This window comes from Musa acuminata, chromosome BXJ3-4 (genome assembly GCF_036884655.1).
Source record: "Musa acuminata AAA Group cultivar baxijiao chromosome BXJ3-4, Cavendish_Baxijiao_AAA, whole genome shotgun sequence".
NCBI lineage: Eukaryota > Viridiplantae > Streptophyta > Magnoliopsida > Zingiberales > Musaceae > Musa > Musa acuminata.
In genome coordinates, this window is record NC_088352.1 from 40,970,735 (window position 1) to 40,990,475 (window position 19,741).

The 19,741-nt window shown below is 40.6% G+C and overlaps 5 protein-coding genes across 6 annotated transcripts; 2 read left to right on the top strand and 3 right to left on the bottom strand.

The window, feature by feature from the left end:
* Positions 1-2,701: 2,701 nt before the first annotated feature.
* LOC135635989 (uncharacterized) lies at positions 2,702-3,561 on the bottom strand. The gene has a single exon (XM_065147481.1). It carries the CDS (start codon positions 3,401-3,403, stop codon positions 3,038-3,040), a length of 366 nt encoding a protein of 121 aa, XP_065003553.1. The 5' UTR covers positions 3,404-3,561; the 3' UTR covers positions 2,702-3,037.
* An 8,565-nt stretch (positions 3,562-12,126) lies between these two features.
* On the top strand, positions 12,127-14,474 carry LOC135584817 (FCS-Like Zinc finger 8-like). 2 transcript variants are annotated; one of them, XM_065145447.1, is made up of 3 exons: positions 12,127-12,948; positions 13,073-13,868; positions 14,132-14,474. In XM_065145447.1, exons 2-3 carry the CDS (start codon positions 13,081-13,083, stop codon positions 14,244-14,246), a joined length of 903 nt encoding a protein of 300 aa, XP_065001519.1. In that variant the 5' UTR covers positions 12,127-12,948; positions 13,073-13,080; the 3' UTR covers positions 14,247-14,474. The 2 variants fall into 2 exon arrangements, with proteins under 2 accessions (XP_065001519.1, XP_065001518.1); XM_065145446.1 differs by having other exon boundaries at positions 12,129-12,948; positions 13,057-13,868.
* Positions 14,475-14,758: 284 nt separating this feature from the next.
* On the bottom strand, positions 14,759-15,602 carry LOC135634818 (uncharacterized). Its single transcript, XM_065145448.1, has one exon. The coding sequence runs from the start codon at positions 15,581-15,583 to the stop codon at positions 14,822-14,824; it is 762 nt and encodes a 253-aa protein (XP_065001520.1). The 5' UTR covers positions 15,584-15,602; the 3' UTR covers positions 14,759-14,821.
* Positions 15,603-16,212: 610 nt separating this feature from the next.
* On the bottom strand, positions 16,213-17,615 carry LOC135635637 (non-specific lipid transfer protein GPI-anchored 5-like). The gene is made up of 3 exons (XM_065146858.1): positions 16,951-17,615; positions 16,677-16,847; positions 16,213-16,571 (listed from the first exon to the last, which is right to left on the bottom strand). The coding sequence occupies exons 1-3, from the start codon at positions 17,321-17,323 to the stop codon at positions 16,441-16,443; spliced, it is 675 nt and encodes a 224-aa protein (XP_065002930.1). The 5' UTR covers positions 17,324-17,615; the 3' UTR covers positions 16,213-16,440.
* Positions 17,616-18,414: 799 nt separating this feature from the next.
* On the top strand, positions 18,415-19,218 carry LOC103983100 (ferredoxin C 1, chloroplastic). Its single transcript, XM_009400268.3, has one exon. The coding sequence runs from the start codon at positions 18,430-18,432 to the stop codon at positions 18,973-18,975; it is 546 nt and encodes a 181-aa protein (XP_009398543.3). The 5' UTR covers positions 18,415-18,429; the 3' UTR covers positions 18,976-19,218.
* Positions 19,219-19,741: the final 523 nt, after the last annotated feature.

The following is a 19,741-nucleotide window of genomic DNA, read 5'->3' on the forward strand; positions in this document are numbered from 1 at the left end:
GAGAGAGATTTGAATCCTAATTAATTAGATCTATTATATCAGAAAGTTTCTTATCCGATGAAAACATATGGAATAAAGCTTAGAAATGTGAGTGTTCATTCGTTGAACATCACAAGAAATCAAATCGGCAAAGTGATAATTAAGATGAGTGACACGATCGATCCATAGCCAACATCGCGTCATGCGTGCTACTCCCACCACGCACTGCATTTACTGGACGGTCACTAAGAGAAGCAGCTGGAGAAGGGACGGCCTCATTAAGATTGCACCAACGGAGAAGGAAGCTGAAGCGTGTCATGTGGCGTGCGTATCAAGTTGTCAGGCGTGCGTTGATGTCTCCTTTGTGGGCATGATTTGATGGTGGGATCCTACGGTGCCGCTCATGGGAACGGAGGTTTTGGGAAACTGGTAGCATTTGGCATATATATATATATATATATATATATATATATATATATATATATATATATATATATATATATATATATCAAACGCAATAAAGCCATATACACAAACATCAGATGTCCTCAACTTACTTGACATTTACCCAAGTCATTTGCCGCCCTATGGCAAGAGCGAGCCCAAGGTGTGACTTGTGTTGGATGTCTTATGTCTCGTAATCATTTTGTCCTAATGAGAGACTTTTATCCATTGACACTTAAAAAGAAATTTACGATCTTTAATCAGGTTTATTCAATAATATATTAAATAAGTGAATGTGATGAACATCGAATAAGATAATTATCGTTGATTTTGTAAGGCTCACGAACATTATTGGTCATACATGCATATTAAGTGTTTTTATAGAGACAGTCATGCAAGGTCTATAAATACATGACAAGTAACATTTTTCATTGACTAGTAATTTTGATGATGTGTATTTAAGACTGAACCCTATTGTCCTTTTGTCCTTAAATCGATCCATCAGAATTCTCAAGGAGATAGTGAAGGTCTTTATACATATATAAAGAAAAGTTTGATGATCCATGCAATAGTGTCAATGTATTTAAATATGTATGCCTGATTACTAAAATTAATTTTTAAGTATTTCTCATGTGGGATACAATTAGTGATAAGATTTTCCATAATAGCGGTGGCAAGAACATGTTTGACCTTAAAACAACATATTACTCGTTTTGAAGAATAATTCAATCAATAAATAGTTTAGATTAATTCAGAATTGTATAGATCTAATGTTGAATTGTCACCAAATTAGACGAACACGATCACTTCACATCACTAATTGTAGGCCCAAATATCGGCCCAACAAATTCATCATAGTGTATCATCAGAAGAAAAAAAAAAGGGGGGGGGGGGTAGAGGAAAATAGTAACTTTTCTTAGTAACTTATCCAACTAATTAATTAAAAATAATTCAATATTCAATATATTTATTGTAAATGGCCACTACTCTTTGGGTGGAGAGCTTTGGGGAAGTTTCTTTAAGCCTAAAGGATGAGAAAATAGATAAGTAATATGATAAAACAAAAAACTCTAGAAATGAATCCAATTGCATAACTATACATAAAAGAGTTTTATTTATTTTTCTCCAAAGAAACTATAAACTTTATTACTAAAAAAACCTCATACATTCCTCTCCAAATCATAATCTCTAGTCCAGAAGGAAAAAAAACATTGCATTTTATGTGATTATAATGATTAAACACCTTTCAAAATTTGCTGACCAGTGCGCATATAGCTTTCTTCTTCCCTATATATGTGAGAGATTCTAAGTTTCCCAAAGAAATTTAGCATATAAGAATATAATGGTAGTAGTTCAAGGAGAGTTTCCCCATAACTTTGCATTAATCTACATGTTTGGATCACATTGAGTTAGATGATAGATAGCTACTTAAAATAATGACCTAAATAATAATCAAATAAATCAGTATCTAAATAGTCAAAACTAAGGTTTGTTTATACATAAGTAGCCAATACCATGACAAGTCATTGCACAGTTCTTTCACCCCAGAAATCATAATTCAAACCCCCAATACAAAAGTTAGCAGCTGATTGAGGTGCATCCTATCATGATATGTTTTTTAGTAAGTGGTGGCCACTTATATGTCCTTTTAAGCTTAACCAAATAGAGACTGCATGCACTTCTTTTATTTTCCTGTGTAATGATTCAACAGCTCTGAGATTTTTGCTTCAAGTTTTAGTACAAGTGCTTAAAAGACATATATGAAAGTATCAATCAAGATTTACTGATTCGATTACATACTAATGTCGAACAATATAAATTGATTAAAACATCATTTTTATTTTTTTTAACATTGAACAATATAAGTGTGTATATCTCTCAGTGCATTAAAATTTAGTAGAAGTGCTTAAAAGATATATATATATATATATATATATATATATATATATATATATATATATATATATATATATATATATATATATATATATATACATGTATATATATTATCAATCAAAATTTATCGATTCGACTACAGACCGATATCGAATTATATAAATTGATAAAAAAAAAATATTTTTTATTTTTTATTTTTTAAACATAGAAGATGGTGCATCGAACTGATTTATTAGAATCAATATTAGACTGATATTTATAACCTTGACTAATTTATCCTGCATCATAACTATGTATCATTTTTACCATGTCATTATTATGTGTGAAGGGATTAAAATATTGAAGTGAAAAATGAAGGATTAGCTATGGCAGAACCCAAATGTTAAGCAAACCAAAAGGTACTACAAGGAAACAAAGTCTCCAAATGACAACTACAGGAGCAAAAGGTGAGTTTAGATACTACATACAGCATCAGATATCCTTAAGAGACATGGCACAGTTGATCTAAGAACAGAATCCTCATCATGCCATGAAGACACAAAAGCTCCAATCACACAGATTATTTAGTACCTACTGCCATTGTCTACCTGTACAGCCTCATCAGTCTGTCCAACTGGGAAAGCAGCAGTCTCCACTGATATCCACCTCTTGTGTTCATGGCCACAAGTAATAGTAACAGCAAGCAGACAAGGAGAAGAAGAAGAAGACAGACTTAGCCTCAGAACAGCGAGACCTGCGATGTGCCCGCTGCCGCCCTTCCAAATCTCTTGGGAGATGCTGTGACCGTCGACGGCTTCGACAAGTCGCCGGATCTCCTACGCAGCATCTGCCGCATGCCATCGGCCACCCGGACGGCAGGGTTGGACATGGTTCGCCGGCAGAAGGACATGTGGGCTCTGATGGCCTCCTCCACCACCCCCTGGACGTCCTTCCTCCGCAGCCTGCTCCGCTCGTCCTTCACCGCTTCGGAGCACAGCCCGCAGAACCATTTGCCGTCGAAGTTGGCCTTCACGCTGCTGATGTAGTCTCTGGTGCAGTCCTCACGTAGCCCGCAGCACTCGCACTTCACCAGCTCGATCTCCATTGCTCAGCGGATGATATCAGGCGAGAAAGGGGAGTTGGAGGAGGATGTCATGGCCGTAGGGAGGAGGGAGCTGCATATTAATGGGGATGAAGCCACAGACTTGTCTCCATGTTGTGAGGTGGGATATGAGACAAGGTTGGTTAGTTGGAGGGTCTCAAGGTTTGGCTGTTTCCTTTGCATTTAATGCTGAATGTGAAGTGATTGGAGGAGTTGAGTTTGCCAAATTGGACTGCTTATTACTACCTAAACATCACTTTCTTTTCTTCTCGATCAATCATTTGATGATTTACTCAGTGTAAATTAATAGCTAAAATGCATACATACTAATAAAAGATGAGTTTGTATTGCTAAGATGAGATTCTTATCCAACCGGATGAGTGTAAAATATATGCCGAGATAAAGACTCATAGAAGTATTTCATTTTGATTTGACTGGGTTGAGTCGAGAGCTGGGAATGGTGATGTGGTTGTGCTCGATGCTGAGACCTTTCTCTTCCGATGAACAGCACTAATCTCACAGTAACTCTGACACCTCACAAACACTTCTCCATGGAACCAATGGCGGATGGAGGAGAGGCTCATCAGACAAACTCCACATGAAGCTGTCCTCCCCCTGAATTCTACCGTGTCGGGCAGAGGCACGCAGGGTGGGTAAGCCGTGTGGACTCCATCGCTTCCTTCTCCCTGCGCTGTTGTCTCCGGCCGGCACACATCAATTCGCCAGTTGTTCCTACTTGCACCGCCATGTGAGTCCTTGCGGGGATGTCAGCGAGAGAAGGCGGTCGATGATGCTGCTGCTGTCGGCAGACTGCGACTCGGCAGCTATGTCGTCGTCCGAGGCATGTTGGGAAAGCGACACGGTTGGAATCCGGTGGAGCCCCTTCTCGCACTCGGATCATCTGATCCGCCATGTAGAGAATCTGTGGGCGTCATTGATGTTGGATCTGCGCGTGTTTTCCTGACAGAATGAGATTAGAGTGTCTCCCATAGTCGATAGTTTCTGCCTTTACCAGACGCGCTAAATCAGTCAAAAGGTGACTTCTCTGCTTGAAATTTGACATTGCTTTGTAAAATTTTGATGGATGTAATATTATTAATTCAGATTTTGGTATTATGGTTCGATGGTTTAGACTTAATAAATTGATGGATCAATTATGCTTTGGTAGACCATCATGAATGATATCATGTAGAATTTAATATCAGACATGATGAGACTCGAGAACGAAAAAAGATTGTATCACAACTTGGAGCCATCATTAGGTTAAACTTTGAAATAACTATCTATAGATAAGACTATAAGATCATTTGATTAGGTCTCCTGCATTATAATTGAGTTTAATTATATTAGTTTAAGCTAATGAGTCAGTCGTAACAATGGATCTAATTGTGATAAATAGTATTAAAGCTTGATATTGAGTCTGATGAGTGATTCGAGCAAGAAATGACTATTCATAGATATCATTAGAAGACAAGTCATGATGTGAGAGTATTATTGAGTATTTACGTACACTATATTAGGATTTGATTATGAACTACGTTGATCCTTGTAGACTCTTAAGTGGGGGAGTACCTAATACCTCTAAATTTAACATCGTAACATCTCCAAATTTAGTCTCACATTATAAAAGCTTGATGAGTATATTATTATTTATTTGAGTTGATATCTTGTTCATCACAGCTCAAAAAAGGAATCAGACGAAGACTAATTGTAGTCACCCCATTATATTTAAGAAGATTGATTAACCAAATTTAGCTGCCATAAAGATATTTGTCTCAATCTCATTCCCCTCTTAGATGATAAGGAATTCATCATCTTCCAAATATATACAACAGGCCAGAATCGAAGATATCACCCCTCTTCAATTCTAAACATGAAATCAGACCCTCCAAGCTGCAAATTAGTATCAAAAGTTCCATCAGTATTCAATTTGACCCATCCTCCAAGAATGAATTCAATCAGTAGATCGATTATCTTGTTGAACTGATCGAGACACGATGAAAGAATTGGCATCTCATCCTACTTGATGAAGGACGAAGCCAAGGATATGTATTCTCTCTATCTTTTCTTTTCATGCATCACGTGAATCCATGTCCATAGTCCATTACTCAATCATTGGCCACATGGGAGTTGGCTTGGATTATCCCCATCACTCGACGAGATTGGTGGGATTGACAGTCTTGGCACTGATGACAATGTGCCTACCACATGCACTGTCCAAATATGGGGACTAAAAAAAGACCTTATCAGCCAACTCATTCGATTTCTCCCAATCAATCATTCCACGAGATGATGCGGTGGATCTGTCATTCATGTGCAGGCGCAGTAATTTTTTTTTGGTACGCAAACAAAGGGAAGGGTTCTTTCAGCTCATTATATCAAGCACAAGTCGATACATCTTCCTCATCTCCTCATGCAAGCAGCTCAGATATGTGGAGATCGAAGAGTATATCGAAGCTCATTATCTACTACGATCAGCACGTGGTTGCACCGGAGGATTTCCAGTTATCAGGAAAATGGAGGAGTAAGACATGGACTTGGTTGTGCTTGCTAGGAAGTGGTGACAGGACATGGTTTGGTTTGGTTAGCAGCATATGAATCTCATCTCATGGTGATGCCATTGGGCAGATCAAAGCATGCAACACCTATCTTGCTCTGAGCATGTACCGCAGAATCAAGAGTTGCTGAAAGGAAAAAAGAAATGAGCATTAATCCAGTTATGTACAGATGGCAACTACTAAAAAAATTGAGTTTAGGCCGTCATTTGATCTTTGGAGTTCATTCACCTGCTCTGCAAACAAGGCTGCAGATCCTGGTGGCAATTCAGGACCCTTACTTCCACTGATCTAAGTTGTCGAATGAGAAACAAAGGCAATATGGAGATGTGTCGCAAACAGTAAGGCTTCCATTGATGCAGTAGGTTGAGATTAAGCTGCTGCCTTCGATCCTTTGGCTTCCTGAGGAAATGTTCACACTATGTAGTCTTGAGCTTGTTTATCTTTCTGCAGAACAATCTTTTTAATGAAGCTGTGGTTATTATGGAATGCATCAGATGATTGTACATAAGTTTGATAATTTTTCCCTGTACAAGCTACCAATAGCTTCTTCAAGTACATCTTTGCCTTTTCCAAGGTCTAATGCATTTTTAGCTAACTTGTTCGATTTCTTAGGCAGAAGTTATCACTGAAGAAGTGGTTTCCAATTTCATCTTTTCATTCTCTAGATTGAACTGTTTGATTCATTTTTAATATTGTTTCTGTGAGAGATTTATTTTGATCAGTGGTCACTGATTTGTAAGTTCTACTGGTTCATTGTTGCTGTAGGCACTTTATGTATCAGAAAGTAATTCATTTTCTAATTGAATGAGAAAAATCTAAAGGATGGTTTGATATTGGCATTTGGAACTGTGACTTCAGCTAGAGGAAAACAAAGACCATATTATATCTGATATAGAACAAAGATTCAGCATGGTGATTGACCAATGATAATTCCTTCATAATAATATGGGGTTACTCAGTTATTTTTTATCTTCCTTTGAATGTATATTCAGAACAATTCTTTTAGGTTTTCTATTGACCTTGTCACACATAAATGGCATGCCACTACAAACACTGGCATGGAATCTTTCATTTCTTCCTCTTCGATTGCGATGATTATTGAGTTAAAGACATTGTTTACGCTTGAGTAGCTGTTTCTTTGGCTTTGTTAACAATGCCATTTCTTGTTTCTCTGTAGTAAAATATGAGTCTGCACAAGCTTAAGTTTGTTGTATGAGTTCAGGGGAGGAATTTATTTCAGTGCTTATGGGTCTTTCTCTCTCTTTCTCATGCTATGGCACGAGTTACTGGCAACAAGTGTTCAGTATAGAATCAATGTCTCCATATTGTATTTGGTTCATTCAAGTACTTATTATTAGCCTTTTCTGTGATGATAGTAAAGCAATTTAGAAGTGTGCAGCAGTGTCATAATGTGGATCTCTAGAGATGCATCTTTCATTTCAGATGAGTATCATCATGTTCATTTGGTGAACAGGCATTTCATCTTGACGTCGAGGCTATGATGTTTGTTGCACTTTTATCCTTGGATAAATTTGGTTATGTGGGTTCAAAATCTCAGTTTCAGTGATATCAGAATGAACAGATTCATGAAGCTCATTCAACTTGTGCAAATGAGCAACTTGATGTTACCATTGCTCCACCACAAATGCATCAAAGTAGTCCAGAGTAGAGTTGATAAGAAGCTGCTAGGTAATTTTCAGTGTTGTCCTTCAGCTTCACATTCAGATGTCTGCCAACTGGATTCAACAAGGTAGGAAGGAGAGAGAGAGAGAGAGAGAGGCAGACAGAGATGGTTTCCTGTTCTCTGTCATGTTCTTAGACAACTAGTGGAGTCTCCATAGATGAAATGGAAGCATGGAATCGATCACATATCAGCATCTTATCATGAAAACAATCTCATCCATTACAGGGTCAAATGCAAGAGACCATTTCTTCCTTCCAGACACTCTGCAATCTGAATTTTCCAACTTTGACAAAGGAAAACACCCAAAGAAAAGGTCCAGAGAAGATGACTCAACTCAAGCAGTTAATTCTTATGCTCTTTTCCTTCTTTTGTGCTTGAGAAGAAGAGGCACTGTCTCTGACATTTCAAGACTAAATCTTTAGGTAATGAAAGCTTCTGGCACAGACCAGAACATCCCCGTCTCTTGTGCCTGCAGCCGCATTGCGACAAAAATTGATCAAAGATCATCCATTCATATACGAAAAACCTTCACCACTCTTTTTCTTCTTCCACTTCTGTAAGAATCTATAAGCCTGTCAGAGTACGAAGAAGGTTTTTGGGTGCCCAATCATTGAGGTTACCGTGTGTAAGTCCACAATGAACGCATACTTCTTTTCTGAAAAGGACTTTGATGATAAGATTAATTTCCCTTAGCCATGACAGTCATCCTCAAAGGACCCACCATTTCTTTTTCTGAAACTGAAATCTTTCGAGAGTTCTAAAACTCTGGGAACAAACTTGAGGCGTTCCAATCCAGATATCAAGATCACAGGAGGGGCATCTTTGACAGCATAATTCCCTGCGCATTTCTCCTTCCTCATTTGATCTTCTTGGCAGTAGATTTCACATGAACAAAACCACTTTTACTTCTCAAGCCCACTGGAAGGATTGTTCTCTTTAAGCACAAGAGAGATCCAATGCTCAAGATTTAATCCTTGACCTTCCATGGAATGAGAACCAAAAGAATCAAAACAAATGTCTTTCAAGAAATGCCAATCAATTATCATCTCTACCTAAACCCATGACACATTTTAATGAATACTTCATTTGGGCTTTGTCAACCAAGAGTTTGATTGTGTGAAGAAAGACTGTTGGAGTGAGCAAAGTAGCCATCTCATATGACACGACATGGCAGCATGCATTGCCTTCAGTGGCATCCCCACACCACATAACACTGAAAGCGACAACCACTTGAAGTAACGACACAAATGTCGGGAATTCATCATCTCCTTGCTCATCAACTGGGAGACTAAGGGTGTGGATTGATCTATAAGATCTTTTGTAGTTGGCAAGACCAAAACAAGAAGGAAGAAGTTGTGCACCAAAAAGCTTGAAAACCATGTCTTCTAGCATTGAAAATGACTTGGCTGAAGAAGATAATGCAGAGAGTTCGAAGGAGCTCAGGCATGATTGTATCAAGTCATCAATATGACTCCAATGAATGTGATGGGCGAAGAAATTCTTGTAAGCTTCTTGAAGACAGCTCTTCGTTGTTTGAAGTTGATATGCACCAAAATATATAATGCCAGAGTAGCATCTACTCGACTGTAGAAGCAAAGCATAAAGTTGCAGATGGCATCATTCGAATGATACAGTTGGAAAAGGAGTAAAGCTCCTCTAGATTAGCTTTCTTGCTTGAATTATGCAGAAACTTCAAGTACTCCATATCTGAGCCAAGGTTGAGAAATGGCCAAAAATTTGAGCTTCCAACTTCTCCAGGCAACAGTGTTCATACAAGTCAATGAAAGTGGTAGGTGTTCCTTGATCATTATCATGATAAGAACAATGGGAAGTCCAAGCAGGAAAGACTACAAAAGAAAAACCAATGAAATTGTAATCCCCCCCTTTTTTTTTTGTCCTCTTCCATCTAGAGATCATTCTGCATATTGTTTTTCTCAATCTCAGTTAATTATACATTGATCTAAACAATTGCATGCCTCATTGGAGGATGGATGTGTTGTTTTACATCCTTTTTTCCATGAATGTTTCTCCAGCACACAAATACTACATCTACAAGAATGATTAAGGTGGACTTCTTTTGTTACTGCTGTTACCGGACAAGTTCTTCTTACCTACCGGAGGATTTGCCTCTGAAGCCTAGACTTCCCATGCAACAACAAAGGGGCTATTCAATGTGTGTTGTTTGTATCCTCATCTGATCAATGTCACAAGGGACTAATTGCTGTTCTTGAGTGATTCCTCTCAGCTAATTCCCCTTTGTCTGTGGCGTTATTGGTTGATGACTTGTTGTGCTTGATGGTAACCTCCAATGTCTCATCACTATTCCTGCTTGAAGAAGGAAGCCAATCACTTCAAGATACAAGAAGAGAACAAACCAAGGAATGGAAGCCCACCACCTCCTGAAACAATGTCAGAGAGATGAGGTTATGGTCCTCGTGGCCATGGTCACTGCTTTGTTGCTCAACAAAGTTTTGAAGTAAGGTTGAAGGGTTTATCCTTATCTTTCCCTAATTAGTAGACCATCACCACTAGTCCATGAAAGATGGATGTGATCAACAGAAGCTGCAGTTCTCTACAGTCTATCAGAATCACACCATTTCAAAAGCTTAGAGCAAACAGTGTCAAGCTTTCCTTGATGAAAGAAAGCTCAGTGCCACTCATCAGTCATGGTTTTCTTCAACCATTATATGCAGTAAACCATGGAAAAGAAGAACGAGGTCATGAAACATGATTTCAAGGTTGCATACATGGTTTCAAGTGAATAGCTACAGAAGTTGCTAAGTTGACATTAATGTCTACCATATCCTAACAAGCTTAATAGTGGCATCATTATCATCATCATCATCCACAATCATCGATTTTGGTTTCGATTCTACCAAATTTACAATCGAAATCGAACTGATTCCAATTCTAAAACTATCGATTCTAGTTCTAGAACCAATAGGCCTTAAATCTAAAGTATTAACTACTATATCATTGTACTTATTTATTTTTTATATTTAGCTAGTTTGAAATAATCAATTTTGGTTATAATTTCTAGGAATAATCAATAGTTATGATCACCCCTATCATATGGTTGACCAATAAAAATTGAAGTATAGGTGAAGCTCTATTGTCATCATCATCATGGCCTCATAAATCCTCTCTAGCTGCAAAAAATTTAGATCCAATTGAGATGGACTCAGTTGTCAAAATAAATAAGATGCCATATGATGACACATCATCCTCAGGATAAGTTTGATTTCAAAACCCATGCATTCCTCAGTCCATAAGTGAGAGAGTCCAACACCCAACTAAGTGGTGATCCTAACTGTTACTAAGTTGGCCGTTTCTGGGCATCCTTGGCACCAGACGACAATGTCTAAGTCAACATCCATGTAAGAGAGGGAGATTGGTAGCTATGATCCAATTATTGTTCAGATTTGACTTTAATAGGATGATGTTTTATATGATATTTTAAATTAAATTAGGATTTATTTTATATTGATGGAGTCAACTATGATAGATATAATGGTAAATATGTTCCTTTGCAATATAAAAAGATTAGGATTAAGTCATGGAAATAAATTTTATTATATTAAAAAGATAAGCCGTATATATTGACTTCTTCTTTTAAGAGTTTTGGTATTTATTCATTTGTGGGTTTGAAGAGTAGTTACGAAAATAACTTTATTTCTGAATATTCTTAACATTAGACCTAAAGTCTAATCAACATCTCCGAAAAAGATCTAATCATATTATTATTTCAACTCGACTTAATAGGATCATGTTTTATATGATATTTTTAATTAGATTAAAGCTTTCTAGTATGATTTTTTTCACATTTACAAGGGTGACTTATGATAAATTTACTTTTTTACAATATGAAAATATCAAAATAATAAACTCTTTATATTAAGAGGCAAGAATATACCTTATCAAATATTATATTAGTGTAAGTTTTATATACAGGATATAATTTTTTAGAGTAAATATTGATATTTGTTCTTTTATATATAAGATATAAGATTATATAAGTTGATCCTCTATAAATCCTATTTGTATTGATAGGAACCTCCTACATTAGATAAACTTCTTCTACCTTTTTCATATTGATGACAAAAGTTAACTTAGTGAAATTTTGGATCAAATAAGTATTCAAAAATATATTTCATGTTGTATTATTAAAATGCAAAAGGTGGAAAGGATGAGAGATTATAAATAAAAGGATATTATGAGCCAACAAGTATTACACTTAGAATTTAAATCGTTATCTTTGATTCCTCTACATGAATTATTTTATGTAAACAAATAAAATATGTGATAGGTGACATTAAATTCCATCTACATATCATCTAAATATTGACGCATTCTATGCTGTCATTACTGTTTTATGTAATATAAGATTGCCAAAGCCAGTTAGACTCGTAATCTAAAGCACAAATTCCCCCCAACTCTAAGACGAAGTCCGATCCCGACTCATTTCCTGAAACCCAACTGCAGAGGCAGTGCAGAGTTCTCAGTGGAAATTGAAGCCCATGCCGTCACTTGAGAGTCGCACTGCATGTCAACGCCTCTCTCTCTCTCCCTCGCTCTATCTCTTTCTCATGAACACCCTGATCGCAGTCACCGACAGTGAGATCAATGGTCGCAGGGGTTCCTTTTCAGCTCAGAGAGGCGAGCAATGAGAGGAGAGAAGGGAAAAAGGAAGTTACTACGTTGTCATTTCTACCGTCTCTTTTTGTCTATAAAGAAGATTTTGACGGAAGAAAACGCTCACATCCAAAACATCTCTCTCTCTCTCTAATACGATTCCCACGCACGATGCCACAACGGCTGCCTTGCAGCTCTCATTTCCGGAGCCGTTTTCCTGGGCAGAGAGCCAGTGTCTCCTCCACTGGGTGGCCTGTGCATGTCTAATTCATCTTCTCTGATGTGTTGTTGCGGAGAGAGTGAGGAAGGGAAGGGAAAGGCGCCACCTTGATGAGTTCTTCACTGCCAAAATCGGATTTTTATGAGATGGGAGGTTCCGTAGATGGTTTCCGGTCTTTAGCGATGGGGAGTGCTGAGGGCATTTTGGCTGGGTAAAGAAGAAGCCTTCAAACAAACACACCGAAAAAAGATGAGACCTTTAGTTGGAATTGATGCCTGCGATTAACTGATATCAGTCACTGTCTCTTTTTGTTTGCATTGGTTTTGTGTTCTAATTTACCTCAAATTTGTATTCCCTCTCGGTTCTGTAAAGATCCAATCTTTACATCATTCAAAGTTCTGCAACTGAGGAGGAGGAGGAGGAGGACAAGAAGAGATTCCAGTGCCAAACTCAGGTCAGTTCATGCACTTGTTCTCTCTTCTTTTGAAAGGAAAGATGGAAGAACCTCTTCCTTTTTCCTTTTCCTTTTGTGAGCTTTCACTCACTACTTGGAACTCTCAAGCTCTTCACCTCCGCAGAGATCTCAATGCACCAACCAAACATCTTTCTTTGGAAGAGATCCAGAGCAGTCGGTGGCAAACAAGGCCTGATGTCATCTTTCCATGGCGGCAGCAGCTGTGGCAAGCCCCCAGCTTCCTCACTTTTGCCCTCTGCAAGGCTCTCTGAGGCTGCCATGAGCCCAACCTCCACACCAGAAACCAGAAACTTGTCTTCCATTGGCAATCATATCCCCCCTTTTGATGCGATTACCACTAGCAGCGCCTCTGTTTCAGACACCAAGCAGCATCCATGGAGAAATCGAGGCTCGAGACCCACTGGGCTCGGCATCATCGACGCTCTCAGTGACGAACAGTTCGACACCAAGCCACAGCGCAGTATGGTTCTGCTCGGAACAAAGCAGAAGATCCAAGTTCCTTCCCTTTGTCCGACCTCCAACTCGCCGGTTGGGTCCCCGATCGAGTTCGGCATCAAGAACAGAGACTCCCAGTTGGCTCTCCTTTCTCCTGCCCGGAGCTCTCCCGGCTCGGAGATGCCAGCTTCCTCCCCTCGGGTCTTCGCCGGAAGCAACTTCTCCATGAGCGAGATGGAGCTCTCGGAGGACTACACCTGCGTGATCTTTCATGGCCCGAATCCGAGGACTACACACATCTTCGACAGCTGCGCAGTGGAGCAGTGCGGAGATGGCTTCACTCGATCAACCAAAAGCCGCAGCTTTGCAGCTGACAGCAGAGGGTATCCTTTGAATGATTCCTTGAGCTTCTGCTACGCATGCAAGAAGAATGTTGAGCAAGGAAAGGAAACCTTCATGTATAAGTAAGTTTGATGATAATTCCCTTTGCATCAAACTTAATTCAGCTTAATCTGTCTTCAATTAGTCAATAATAATGTGCCATTCAGCTTAATGAAAATTTTAGATATGAACTGCACTTAGAATGACAAAGTGAACATCTTCATCTTCATGTCAAGACTTTATGATGTAGAATTATGCTTATGATTTCTCTGATTTAGTATGTTAATTTCACTTGTGTCTTGACATATGTAGGACTGAGTCTGAGCTTCTTGTATGTTTCTTTCAGAGGTGAGAAGGCATTTTGCAGTAGTGAATGCTGCATCAAAGGGATGTTCGATGAGTATGGGATAGAGACAAGTGCTCAGAGGAGTCATCACTCACAATGTGATCCATGCTTCTAATTACCACAGCAAATTTGATCTCCAATTAAGCCTTTTTTTTAGTGGTTTGTGGATCCTAATCAAATGGGGATGGAAGTGATCTTGAAGAACCAAATCATTCATGCACTTTGTTGGTGTTCTCCATGAGTTTTGCTTTCAGAGAAGGTAGAGATCTATTGACATGTTAAGGTCAATGCCATATATTGTCATTAGAAAAGCTAATAAATTCATGCAAATTCTGATGCGTTAGCTCCTAAATATAACCAGTTTTTAGAAAGTATTTTTATGCCAGATCCAAAACAATATGAAATTTCTTATCAAAGTCCCGATATCATGAATGACCATTAAATCTATTTGAAGAACTGATATAATTTCGACGTATATTTGTTATTTGTTGATGTTAAAACATGTTCTTACAGTGATTTCTCTAAGAAAGCTGGTAGGATCAAATCCAAGACAGACATTTGTTGGTGTTAAAACATGTTCTTACGATGATTTCTTCTCTAAGAAAGCTTGTGGGATCAAATCCAAAGTCCAGAAATTTAGGATACGTCTGCAAGCACAAAAACCAAATGCCACACACAGCATTTCCACAGTCAGATGTCATCGGAGTTTGGGCCGGTAGCCAGTAAACTATACATCACCACATCTCTGCTCTTCCCATGCAACATGACGTACTTTCTCAGCAGCCCTTCTCTCAGAAACCCGGCCTTCTCCAGCACCCGCTGCGACGCCGGATTTTCCACCTCGGCGATCGCCTCCAGCCTCTCCAAGTGCGGCCACTCCTCGAGGAGAGAGGAAACGGCCGCCCTGAGCGCAGCCGTGGCTATGCCGCGGCCCCAATGTTGGTAGGCCAGGCGGTAGGCGATGGAGGCCTTGAAGCGCTCCTCGCCCTGGCCGGGCTTGGCGTTGATGGAGCCCACGGGGCGGCCGTCGACGCAGATGGCTCGGTACCATGGGTGCGGCAGGACGTGGTCCGCCAGGTACCGCCGCGCGTCCTCCTCGCTTGTGCACGGGCCGCGGCGCTGGAAGCGGGTGACGCGGGGGTCCGACGCCCATGTCATGAAGGCGCCGACGTCGGAGAGGTCGAAGGGCCTCAAGGTGATCTCTGGTTCCTGCTTCCTGTGATCGTGGTTGGGTGGGACGGCGGAGGAGTCTGTTTGCATTCTTTGGGGACGAGAGAAGCTTCGTAGAGAGATGTTGTTGAAATGCGAGGAGGATCGAAGGAGAGAGAGCAGAAGAGATCGGTCGCTAAAGTGTTGTTTTATCAAACACTTGTCAAGTGGCTTTTGGCCGCCAAGGTGGACTAATTGACTTGTTGCAGATGCGTGCTGGACTGCAACCCTTAAACAATCCATTGGGACTTCCCACAGATTATATTTATTTTAAACTCTTAAGATCTAATTTAAAACTTGTTTTAAAATAATCTTACAATACAAAAGTCTTAAGATCTATCCAAAAGAAATTATTTTCAACTTCACAAATATGGCATAATTATTATTTGATTATGTTGTTAAACTTATGCTTGCTTGACAACATATTTGACCAAATGGGTGTATAAAGTATTACTCTAATAATTAAGAACTGTTCTTCATATATATATATATATATATATATATTCAGAATTTAGAGCTGAAGCTCTCTAATCACAGCAGTTAGAAAAATATTATTTGAATAAGGGAAAAATAGTCTGAAGAGTGTTCTTTTAGTTAAGATATTTGCTGATTTTAGTTAAGATAGTTACTTGGTATAACATTTTTTTTCTTTTTACAAAGGCTAAATGACAAATATAAAATTGAAATCCAAAACATTGCGATAAGCTGTCATCTTCTATAATGGATTTTATTATTTCTTAAGACATCAAATATCATTTCTTAAGACATTCATGTTCATTTGTGGGTTGAAAAAGGATCATAAGAAAAAGAGTTTTTATATTGACCAACCATTGAGTAGGAGCAGTTCTGCTGAGGACTATGAGAGGCACCACTTCAGCAGTACAAGTAATACATACTGTATATTACACCTCAGACGATACAAACACCCATCTCTTCATTGAGGAAACAAATAAATTTGCATTCTATATCACACAGATAAACAAATAAAACCATGATTCGATTAAAACAGAGCCAGCATTAGAAGTGACACAAGTCGACATAGACGAGCTTTTAGAGGCCAATGATGCAGTAGTAGCCACAGTCCAGATCATGCAGTAGACTCACAGATTGGCCATCAACAAGATGCATCCAGCTACATAGAGGACTGAAGTCATCAGAGAACTGCTTGGCTTGTAAGAACTCCCATCCGAAGTTGCTCCAGTAGTTGAGGGCGTAGCCTTCGATCCGCTTCCTGCACCATATATATCTTGCTCAGGCGTGCGAGAGAGAGAGTAAAAGATGAGTTCTTTGTCACAGCACAAATGTACGTAGCAGCAACAACAAGAGGTTACTGTACCTGCGGTTGGAGTTGATGGTGTAGAAGGTCTTGCGGCAGTGGCGCTGCTGGGAACCGACGGCGGCGATGGTGTCTCCGTTTTGGGGCTGGCAGGGACAGACGGCGTCGATGGGGTCTCCGGAGTCGTCGCGCGAGAAGCCTCTGGCGCAGCTGCTGGCCCACTGCTCACAGCTGCAGCCACCACCCATCAAGCAGTAATCAAGTCAATGCCATAAACACACCTTCGTTTCCACAAGTTCTGCAGTGCATGAACAGGCTTGAGAGCGACCACTACCACTGCACGCGCTAACCGGCGGAGTCTGGACCTTGCAGGCTCCGGGCATGGCCAACGCCCGGGTCTGGTTAATGGTGATCCCCAACGACGACGCCCCGCCGTTGAGCACCGAGCAGAGGCACGCCGGCCGCGACTTCACGACGCGGGCGAGCTGCGTGCAGCACGAGGAGGAAGGGGTGGAGGAGTTGCCGGTGATGTAGCTCAGGCACGGAGCGAGGCCGAGGATCACGGCCGTGCAGCCCGACTGTGCCGACGCGAGGCCCGGGAGCACGGTCACCAACGCCATGACGAACCCCATCATCATCAAACTCTTCGCCATTTCCAGCGATCTCTCGGAGGACGAAGAGGTAATCGTTAGTGTGATGGAAATCATGGGCAGGGTGGGATGGGTTCAAATAGAGGTGCAGTTGGGCCGTGATGGTGGCCAACTTCTCCTACATTACTAGTCCAGATGGAGATTTGTAAGGCTTCAACAGTAGACATGAATAATGCTGCAGCTTAGGTATGTAAGTAAGATCACAGTTTCTGATGACATGAAATGGAAGTAGGTGATACAAAACAAGCTTGAACATTTTGAGTTGGCCAACCTCTCAGCTCAAATTTCTTCACCGAATCCATGCATGGGGCTCTCTTAGGTACTGCAACTGAGCTGGACTTCCGTTGTTTGATTGCTCAAAGTGATAATGCTGTTAGGGTTCTCAACTTCAATGATATCTGAGTAAAAAATGCAACTTTGTTTTATCTTCAATGTTAGTGTCAGAATTGACTGTCCATAGATGTTAGGTGGTTGACTTACAGCTGAACCCTTAGTCCCTCATGTGACATATAAAATTAGGTTTGGAATATGTCTGAGATGCTCAACTCAACAAAAAATTCAACATGTAAGTTCAAGGAGAGAAACATCTTATCATCTACCATACTTGAAAAACCCTTGTTCCTAATATTGAAGAAGAGAATATTTCTGGACATATCAATAATCTCCTCTCTTGTTCATATTGGCATGGCAAGTCAGACTGATTAATTAGTCTGAAATACTGTACATATCATTAAGCTTATTTTTTAATTTTTTGTATGATATGAAAGAGGTTATATAAGGAATAATGCTACATGTAAGATCTAACTTGTTGAGCTTTTTTGGGTTTGTCTAAACCATAAATCCAACTTTCTTTAACTCAAGATACAATCTTGTGGTGTTCTCCAAATGCACCCTCAATGAATCAACCCCTTATAGTGTAACTGCAGAAGGTGACATGAATGTTTTGCTTACTTATTTCATGGTGGGAAAATCCATCTTCTTGAGGCACTAATTTCGTTGGCACCACCACCTTAACAGCTTCTCTTCAGCTGTAAAACCTACCCAGACCACTGTGCTTGTGCTTGGGATCCTATTGTTCAAGTAGGCCATACTGGCTGGGTCAAAGGGGTTCACCTGCGACTTTGGCTCTCTATTGGCCTGTCGTCAGCGACGGGTAAACGTGGATGGGAAGTAACTTGTGCCTCTGCCTTTCATTGAAAATGAAAGGAGAGGCTTGCGACCACCTTATCCTCGATCCCCGCAGGCCGCAGTCCGAAGCGTTCTCTTCCACACAGCACATGGCGACGTCGCTCCTCCACTTCCCCACCACCACCACCTCTCGCCTCATCCTGAAGCCCGGCATCCGCCACCGCCAGGTCAAGCTCGCCCGCTTCCCCTCCCTCCGCCTCCGGGTGGCGGCGTACAAGGTGACGATAGAACACGAGGGGGAGCGGCGGACGCTGGAGGTGGCGGAGGACGAGACGATACTGGAACGGGCGCTGGAGGAGGGGCTGGAGGTGTCGCACGACTGCAAGCTAGGGGTGTGCATGACGTGTCCCGCCCGGCTAGTGAGCGGCGCCGTGGACCAGAGCGAGGGCATGCTCAGCGACGACGTCGTCGAGCGCGGCTACGCCCTCCTCTGCGCTTCTTACCCCCGCTCCGACTGCCACATCCGCACCATCCCCGAGGAGGAGCTCCTCGCCCTCCAGCTCGCCACCGCCAACGACTGACCACCCACCACTCTACACCTCCTTGCCTGCCTTATGTTTACTTCTCAGTAACAAACAGCTGCAGTTTGTCTCCTTTTTGGTACTCTCGATGCTCTCTTTTTGTTTCCCCTTCACTTTTGGTCTCTCCTATATTCTTTTAGTTATTTGGATCAACGTTGCATAAGAAATGATCTCTGAAATAGCATGCTGCTTGTTATAAACAACACATTTATGGCCTATTGGAATGTTGTGTTGTGTGTCCTATTTAGCATTGGGTATGTGGTGTGCAGTGTATTAGGCTAAGATTTTTTGATAGCTTGGGCTGCTTTAACTTACAAGTATCATGAAGGAAGAAGCCAAAGAAAGATAAAAGAGGAGTTAGGAAACATTTTTGTCTATATTTTGTAGGAGCAGAGAGTAGATTGAGACTGTAGTGCTGCAACAGATAGAGATAAGACTGAGTGTTACTTGAGCTGTGAGAAGCACAAATCATGCAGCAAACGCTGAACAACATAATGCAGTAAAGTGATCAAGTAGGTATTCACTGGAAGGTTTAAGTTGACTATCAATTCTTAAACAGAGTATCCACCAGCTCTGCTATACAAAATACAAAATAATGATATCCAGAATTGCATGATAGAATCCCCACAGTTGGGAGGCATTGGTTCCACACTATCGGCCTGGATCTGCTTGTTGGCAGGACCATAACCAGCAGATTCTCTAAATATTTGAATTGCTTCTGCAGATTCTCGGTTGGAGACTCAGCTTCAAGCTTGCGTTCTTAAAC

What these genes read in the sequence shown, in the direction of transcription:
- LOC103983100 (XM_009400268.3), top strand. Translation starts at nt 18,430, where the DNA reads ATGGGAAGTAACTTGTGCCTCTGCCTTTCATTGAAAATGAAAGGAGAG.
- LOC135634818 (XM_065145448.1), bottom strand. Translation starts at nt 15,583, where the DNA reads ATGGATTGTTTAAGGGTTGCAGTCCAGCACGCATCTGCAACAAGTCAA.
- LOC135635989 (XM_065147481.1), bottom strand. Translation starts at nt 3,403, where the DNA reads ATGGAGATCGAGCTGGTGAAGTGCGAGTGCTGCGGGCTACGTGAGGAC.
- LOC135635637 (XM_065146858.1), bottom strand. Translation starts at nt 17,323, where the DNA reads ATGATTTCCATCACACTAACGATTACCTCTTCGTCCTCCGAGAGATCG. An exon ending in GCCGGTTAGCGCGTGCAGTG is followed by an intron (nt 16,848 to 16,950) that starts GTAGTGGTCGCT and finishes TGGTGGCTGCAG; the next exon opens with CTGTGAGCAGTGGGCCAGCA. An exon ending in ACCATCAACTCCAACCGCAG is followed by an intron (nt 16,572 to 16,676) that starts GTACAGTAACCT and finishes TATATGGTGCAG; the next exon opens with GAAGCGGATCGAAGGCTACG.
- LOC135584817 (XM_065145447.1), top strand. Translation starts at nt 13,081, where the DNA reads ATGCACCAACCAAACATCTTTCTTTGGAAGAGATCCAGAGCAGTCGGT. An exon ending in AAGGAAACCTTCATGTATAA is followed by an intron (nt 13,869 to 14,131) that starts GTAAGTTTGATG and finishes TGTTTCTTTCAG; the next exon opens with AGGTGAGAAGGCATTTTGCA.